Source organism: Morone saxatilis, unplaced genomic scaffold, assembly GCF_004916995.1.
Source record: "Morone saxatilis isolate NCDOM2014 unplaced genomic scaffold, NCSU_SB_2.0 Contig15, whole genome shotgun sequence".
Classification (NCBI taxonomy): domain Eukaryota; kingdom Metazoa; phylum Chordata; class Actinopteri; family Moronidae; genus Morone; species Morone saxatilis.
The window spans coordinates 12,581,409-12,589,272 of NW_023339707.1; the positions used below are offsets into that span (position 1 = coordinate 12,581,409).

At 41.1% G+C, this 7,864-nt stretch overlaps 1 protein-coding gene across 3 annotated transcripts in view; it reads left to right on the plus strand.

The window, feature by feature from the left end:
• The window catches only part of arhgap4a (Rho GTPase activating protein 4a), a 9,467-nt gene extending 1,616 nt beyond the window's left edge, over positions 1-7,851 (plus strand). Inside the window, exons 2-22 of one of the 3 annotated variants that reach the window (XM_035656930.1) lie at positions 218-307; positions 513-684; positions 833-995; positions 1,218-1,280; positions 1,364-1,492; positions 1,581-1,709; positions 1,975-2,196; positions 2,276-2,377; positions 2,958-3,131; positions 3,317-3,401; positions 3,657-3,684; positions 3,789-3,888; positions 4,066-4,126; positions 4,219-4,296; positions 4,424-4,552; positions 4,646-4,751; positions 5,650-5,877; positions 5,972-6,027; positions 6,127-6,355; positions 6,435-6,483; positions 7,054-7,230. In XM_035656930.1, the coding sequence (XP_035512823.1) occupies positions 241-307; positions 513-684; positions 833-995; positions 1,218-1,280; positions 1,364-1,492; positions 1,581-1,709; positions 1,975-2,196; positions 2,276-2,377; positions 2,958-3,131; positions 3,317-3,401; positions 3,657-3,684; positions 3,789-3,888; positions 4,066-4,126; positions 4,219-4,296; positions 4,424-4,552; positions 4,646-4,751; positions 5,650-5,877; positions 5,972-6,027; positions 6,127-6,355; positions 6,435-6,483; positions 7,054-7,230 (2,547 nt within the window). In that variant the 5' untranslated portion in view covers positions 218-240. Of the gene's footprint in view, positions 1-217; positions 308-512; positions 685-832; positions 996-1,217; positions 1,281-1,363; positions 1,493-1,580; positions 1,710-1,974; positions 2,197-2,275; positions 2,378-2,957; positions 3,132-3,316; positions 3,402-3,656; positions 3,685-3,788; positions 3,889-4,065; positions 4,127-4,218; positions 4,297-4,423; positions 4,553-4,645; positions 4,752-5,649; positions 5,878-5,971; positions 6,028-6,126; positions 6,356-6,434; positions 6,484-7,053 lie in introns of all 3 variants that reach the window. The other 2 variants (XM_035656929.1, XM_035656928.1) reach the window with 2 other exon arrangements.
• The last annotated feature ends 13 nt before the right edge of the window (positions 7,852-7,864 follow it).

Here is a 7,864-nt window from a genome sequence, read left to right on the forward strand (position 1 = left end):
GGGGGGGTGTTTCAGCACAAAGAGTGTGAAAGTTTGTAGAGATAGCCATGCTTGGGTGCAGCATGATTTTTACCAGACTTTGTCCAGCAATTAGGATCAGAATATCTAGCATGCGTATAAAGCAGACTGTTTCTGTAAGGGGGGTAAAAAAGACACAGCGCAGTTGATGTTTTATATTACGTGGTGAGATAATAAAAATTTCACTTCCTTTATCCAGAATTCCACCCAGTTGGAGCAACAATGACTTCCCATGTAAAAATCCGGAAGGAGAGGGTTGGTTTGGTGGACTACGACACACAAATCAAAGGTAAAATAATAACTTTTTATTAGCATCACTCTAATAACTCTCTCTCTCTCTCTTATCACAGCCCACCTCGACTGTGATCAACATGTGTTCTCTTTGTGCAAAAAAAAAGTTTCTCACCTACAGCAAGACTTTCAGAATGAGTCATATTCTCTTATGTGTTTGTTACTCCCCTTCTTTCTTTCTTTCTTTCTTTCTTTCTTTCCAGAGGTGCGGTGCCAGCTTGTAGACCAGCTGAAGGTGTTGGACTTGCAACTTGAGCAAAAGAGCCAGCAGCTGCAGGACCTGACAGACTACCTGAGACGACGGAGCGAGATTGAAAGCGAATATGCTCGTTCCCTTGAAAAACTCTCTGAACGGTTCACTTCCAGGATCAAGAGGTAAAAGCAATCCTGTCTTTGACGGTGCACATAATAACTAACTAGCAGTTCATTTGAGGCAACTGTTGTGAAATACTCCTGAGTGTATCTTACAGAGTTTTTTTTTTTTTTTGTCTCTGTCTTTCTTTCCACCTTGACCAATGCTCAGGAAGGAGCCCAGTAGTCACTCAGTGGCCCAGGTCTGGCTGGCTCTGCTGTCCCAGACCCGCCAAGAAAGTAGGGACCACAATAGACTGAGTGAGAGCTGCAGCAACCTCCTCATCCAGCCCCTCACACACTGCCTGGAGTACACACAACGCCTTGCCAAGAAGGTATGAGCACTGGCACCCAAACACAAGCATAGTCTTTCATTGCGCATTTGGGACTGCAGTCTGTATAGTACAATTTACCTGACTGTAGCAATGCTGCCATTTTCCTTTTCTGACTCGTACTCATGTATTTCCTCTGAACTCTTGACATTAAAAAACACATTTTGTGGTGCACTGTGTTCTTTAAGTGTTGTGCCATCTCACTGTGGTATTTTGTCTTTCTAGAGTAAAGACATCTGCACTCAGCTGCAAGATGGGCTACTCAAGGTTACCACAGAGCTGCAGACTGTAAGTAAGAAACCAACCACCCAAAACATTTTCCATTTCCTATACAAACAAAGTAAAGCATGGCTATGTGTGTCTGTGTGCAGGCATGGCGGACATACTACCAGTACCACTCAGAGTACATGTGTGCAGAGGGGAAGCTTAAGGAGGCAGAGAAACAGGAAGAAAAGCAGAAACAGAGTGCTGCTAAGAAACTCGAGCGGTTAATAGAAAAAGTAAATAATTATTCCTTTTTATGTAGTATTATGTGCATACATGTGTGTCTATTTCACCTCTTATTATTGATTGTTTTATGTGTCACAGAGACAATCTAAGGTCCAAGAAATCTACCTGAAGTGCAGCAAAGCCCGAAATGATTACCTGCTAAACTTGGCTGCCGCCAATGCCTCCATGAATAAGTACTACCTCCAAGACATCTCTGCTCTCATAGATGTGAGTGCATCAGTTCACACCGCTGTGTGTCCGCTGTCTTTTCCCTTGAACAGAAAAAAAACTCCATGTATCACTCAAAGGTTATGGAGTCAATTTTAAAGTTCCAGCCAATGAACACACATTTAAACACTGGAACATAATAATATTATAATATTAGACCTATAGTGCCAGAGATGTCACTTAAAATATCATGTTTTAAGGAAGTCATCATCTGAAAGCAACCACATTAAATTGGTGATTATTATAATTTTCATTGTTTCCTCAGTGTGCAGATGCAGGGTACCACCTCTCTTTGGGCCGGGTGATGCAGGCCTACCTGTCCAGTCGGTGGCAGACTCAGGAGAACCTGAGCACAGGGCTGCAGCAGCTCGAAGGCACCGTGTCTGGACTGGATCAGAGCCACGACAGAGACACCCTCCTGCAGGACCACTATAACACCTTCTCAATGCCCCTTCGCTTCCCCTATCAGCCCCATGATGGAGACCAGGTCTGTATTCTGTGTGTTTATCTGTGTATTCAATGTATTCAGCTGTTTTGCGTTAACTCAATATTCTCTTGTTTGCCAGGTTTCTGAGGTCAGCGCAGAGTGTGAGATGAGAGGTGATCTGGAGACCAGATACAAACAAATACAAACAAGACTGAAGGCAGTCACCCACGAAACAGAGGAGGTGGGGTACATCACACAATCTTTAGCACCTCATTATCACTTTTTTTGTGGGTCTACTGTATTCACTGGTGTAACCAATCACATCTTTCAGGGAAGACTCATTCAAGGCCGTAAATACAATTATTTTCTTGTTTTCTTAACCATATTTTAGTAGGTAGGAAGCATCCTATGGTCAAGTAAAGAGAGCTTGTAAGCATGTGAGGAAAAAACAACAAAGTATTCAAATCATTTTGTGTGACTTTCTTTATAGAATTGGCATTTGGCCAATAGCGTACCTTCAGGTCGGTAAATGTCAGGAATGATCTTGAGTCACTACACCAAGTCAAGATTGAGCATGTCCATAACATTTTTAACCCTTTGTTTGTGTTATTAATGTCGTCAAATTGTAATACTGGCCTCTCCAACATTTACTTGAATGCAACATAATTATTTATTATATTTTCACTTCACCTCATACTCTCATACTGTGTTTTGCACACTGTCACCATGTTAATTTGACTGTAGGTAACTGGAATGATTATAATTAAATGCAGCATTCCCAAAGCGTAGTATTCAGTTGTTTCTCTGCCTCTGTCATGCAGACCAGTAAGAGCATGTTGGCAGCTCAGTCTTCCCTGCTGGAGGGTATTGGTGATGATGATCTGGACCCCAGCAGTGGTTTGTCTCAGGATGGCAGCACTGAGAACCTGACCGTGAAGCCCAGTGTGGCCCGACGCAGGGCCAACCTGCAGGAAATAGAAAACCTCTACTTCACTGTGAGTCTGTTTTTTTTTAATGTGATAAACCAGACTAGCAAGAAACTGTTTATTTAGGAAGGGTTGAATTTAATAAAAGTTGTGAATATGTGTTTTTTTTTTTGGTTGACAAAGACTATGGCCATGGCCAGAACCACAGTGACCGCATGATAATGACTTTAAATCACACCTGCTTTGTTTTACAGAGAGTAAAAGAATACCTTGTAGGAAGTTCCCTGGTATCTAAACTGCAAGCCAAACATGACCTGCTTAAAGTAGCTGTGGAAAAAGGTATCACTTCTGCATTTCTCACAGAACTATACCAAAAAGCAAACTGCTGACCCAAAGTGTCATTTGATAACTGTGCATTGTGGGGTATTATTTCACAGTTAACTGTTGTTCCTTTTTTTTTCTCCCTCAACCACCCGCAATAATTAAATCTTTATTCTAACTGTATTTCTCATTTCTTCTTACTGGCTGGTTCTCATTTAAGCTGGTTCTTTTTTTTTTTTTCTTTCTCTCTCTTGTGCTTTTGTTCCTTTTTAGCAGAAGCATCAAATGGACATCAACCTAGGTACACATATAATTGTTTAAAGAGTTCTCATAGAGTCATCGTGTTCTTGGTTTAATTGCGAACAATGTTGAAACTTCTTTACATTATGGTTTCTGGCTCTGCAGACACAATGGAAAGTCTGTGCGCATCAGGAAGAATCACTCAAGTGCCAATTTGATGCACAACCACAAACTTTTCAATGGGGACATGCTGTCCTTCATACAGGTAGCTCCCACCACAATTACAAAAATACCACCACTTCCCCTTTCAGCATGTCTCTTTCTTGATGATCCGTTTTTTTTTTTGTTTTTTTTCCAGTGTATCCAATAAGTGATTGTTGTATGGTATTAGACTTCTTTGTGTGTGAATTTTTGTGAAATGTATCACTACACTTTCATTCAGGCATCAGGACAACAGATTCCAGATGTTGTAGAAAGTTGCATTCGCTTTATCAACCTCAACGGTGAGTATTCAAGACTGAGGGGAACTGTAAAACAGCAGCTGCACATTTGTATATTAAAGACATTTACATTTTTTTAAAATTCTGTCCATCAGGTCTCCACCATGAAGGGATATTCAGAGTGCCAGGGTCTCAGATGGAGGTCAACAACCTGAGGGATGCATTTGAGCGAGGTAGGCATGTGTGTTTCTGTGTAATGTGTGCGTGTGTTGCATGACCCAAATGTATCCTCATCCAGTGGCTCCCCTTACTGTGGAGCATTAATAATGTGGGGCAGTGTGCTGTGGGCTTCCCCTACAGGAGAGGACCCCCTGGCTGAGCGGACATGTGACCTGGATTCTGTCGCTGGAGTGCTGAAGCTCTACTTTAGATGTCTGGAGAATCCCCTCTTCCCCATTGACAGCACCTGCCAACTCCTGGAACAAACCCGTAAGTGTGTGTGTGTGTGTGTTGAAATGCCAAATGAGTGTGGCTGCGAGTGTACAGCAGGAGCTCTTATCTTTCTTTATTACCTTTTTTCAGAAATAAAGAATGAGGCAGAGAGAGCAGCTCAGCTCAAAATGATCATCTCTTCCTATCCCGAGCCCATCATCGTTGTCATGAGATACCTCTTTGCCTTCCTTCATCAGTGAGTATTTAGTGGGCTGTAGGGGGTACCCAGCAAAAGGAGGAATAAATATTTTAAACTTTTATCACTTTAAATTTTTTTTATTTTATTTATAGTGATGACTTTAAAAAAAAAAAAAAAGTAATCTAAGAACCCAATAATTTACTCAGAGGAGATTCCTTAAGACAGAATCTTTTCTAATTGTGGTCTGTGTTCAAATGTGGATCTATTGTGCTGCTGGACATGAAAAGGTTTGGGAATCCAGATTCAGTATGTAGCATTTAGGAGGATCTATTTTTAGAAATGGAATATAATATTCATAGATATGTTTTCATTAGTGTATTGTCACTGGAATATAGGAATTGTTTTGTTTTTTGTTAGCTTAGAATGAGCCTTTTATATCTACCGACACTGCAGATTGCCTTTCATGGAATCCGTCATGTTTCTACAGTTGCCTGGGGCTGAAAAACCAAACACTACAACACCACTAGATAGGGGTGCTTTAGTACAACCATAGTTTCTCTTTCACGCTTGGAAGGCGAGGGTGAAGCGACGCGCTTGCAATGATGAGAATGTGTATCTACACAATTAGAATTGAACAATCATTCACAGGAGGAAACCAAAATGTTTCCTTCTAGAAAGGGGAAGCACCACATTTATTTTTTTTTGTCTTATTAGATCTAGTGAAGTATAATGTATCAGGGTTTTTTTTTTTTCGCATTGTCAACTACTGACTTCACACAAAAGATCTATACATGTTGCAATAAAACTGAAGCAAACCAAACTAGGGTAAGGGGTGAAAATATTTGAATATAGTTTCAGTTTCAGCTTCAGCTTTGTTTCACTACTTGCCTCTCAACTTTCCATATTTAAGAAACTCTCTACTTCATTATATAATTTTGTGTTTCTCTGCCTCCAGTGTGTCTCAGTACAGTGACGAGAACATGATGCAGCCTTACAACCTGGCTGTCTGTTTTGGCCCCAGCCTGGTAAGAGGGGCTCATGATGATGATGTTGTCACCCTGCAGCCTCAGATCAATGCCCTGGTGAAAAACATCATCCTCCAGCACGAGAGCATCTTCCCCAGCCAGAGCGAAGTACAAGGTCCGGTGTATGAGAAATGCATGACACTGGAACAGGATGACTGGTAAAACAAAAAACTGAGAAAACATGTTCATACACAACACATAGACACAACATGGATATAGTGTATGGTGCAATGATTATGTGTATCTTCACAGTGAGCCTATGATTGAAGAAGGAGATGTAGAAGCAGATTACAACAATAGCAAAGATGGTAAGTTTATGTGGTTGCCTTAATTGATCACTCCTGTAAGGCCGAGATGGTGTCTCTGAATAGAGTAAAAGGATATATCAGAATGTGATGTGCTTACAGAGTTGGAAACAGGACACTCTGCTGACAACACCAGCTCGTCTGCAGCACCAACACAGAAAGGAACAGACCGTCCTAGAGCATACAGCAGCGGTGCAATCGACCAAAGTAGGTCGACAGGTGGTCCAGCAGGGGGCGGCGTCACTTCAAGTGGGAAGTTAATGCTCCAGATTCCCATGGGGCCACAGTGCAGGCCACGGCGGGTCCACTCTCCTGGCTATGTGCGCAGAGAGTGAGTACCACTGAATGCTGCAGTGTTATAACTGATTTGTTATGTTTGTGTGAGAAACTAATCTTTTTTCTGCATACAGACTTCAGGAACACTCATCTTCTGAGGATATTACCAATCAAGTAGACAAGGTCTGTCTTGTTTCTCATTTGGTTTTAAATTACTGGAATAAGTCTATTATTGAAGGGGTTGTCAGTTGTAACTAATGGTTTTAATGAGTTAGTTAATCCTTCTCAACAGCTTGCTCTAAAGAAATAAATAAATCATCTGCAATAATAAATGTTAAGTCAGAACAATCGGTCAAGTCTGCAGTTGTAAATGTTGCAATTTAACAACATAAAAAGATTTTGGTCCAGATGTTCTGAGCTAAAAAGATAAATCAAGTTTTGTAATGAAGGAGGACACTAGCAAAAGATTTTCACAACCTGGCAACCCCAGCGTTGTTAATGGCTTATAATTAATCCATAAAGCATTAGTTAATCTATTCACATTCATTATGTTATTAGTTATAACTTACAAACCCTATTAGGACTGTCTTATTAGAAAGTGGCACTAAATTATTAATGATTTAATGACGATCGTACATTATGGCTTTTCTGTCAAACATAATCTGATGCTCTTGAGCAGAAGGGAGTGCAGAGAACAAAGAGCGTTTTGTCTTCTTCCTCTCTCATATCACTACTGTTTATTTCATCTCACAGGAGGTCTGTCGCCAGATGGACTCGGTCTTTAAGGAGCTCGTCTTGCGGCAAGGGGTGCAGGATCCCTCCTCCACCGCCTCCTCTCCCTCTGCCGAAGCTCCCCAGAAGAAAGGGAAGCGGGATGTACGGAGAGGGAAAGGAGCCGGGCTCTTCAAAGCAGCAGATCCACTGGACTGAGAGGACTGGCATCAGTAGATGACATGGAGAGAGGGAGAGGGGGAGAGAGAGAGAGCAAGATAATACAAATGAATACTGAGTTGTGGGGTGATGTTCTCTGACAGTAGCTTTCAGCACATCTATTTCTAGAAAACTGAGATCACTGAACCATAGTCACTTCTCTGAGGTCCCTGCTGCACTGGGCTTCTTTCCACACGGTGGCTCCCTACTCAGAAACCATTTCATTCATGTTCTGTACAGTAGAACCCTGCTGTGACTGCAGACCTGCAGTACAATGTGCAAACTGTGGATTACTTGAAATGCACAGATATGTCTGTGCAGCTGAATGTGGTTATGCAACTATCTGCATCTGTGTAGGTGTTTATAATAAACTGTTTCCAGTTTAAGACACATTTTCTAAGTGTTTTTTAGTCAGTACACACACACACACCTCTACATACAAGCAACACATTATTCATCAGAACATCTGTTCATGAGATTGAGTCACATGATTGATAAAATAACTGTGAATTTGTAGCTGTATGGAATTTGTATATATTAATTATTTGTAATTTGGTTTACACTATATGATTTGTCTGTATATCTAGGCTACATGTCAAATAAATATTTTGTCTATTCTGACTGCTTTTTTTTC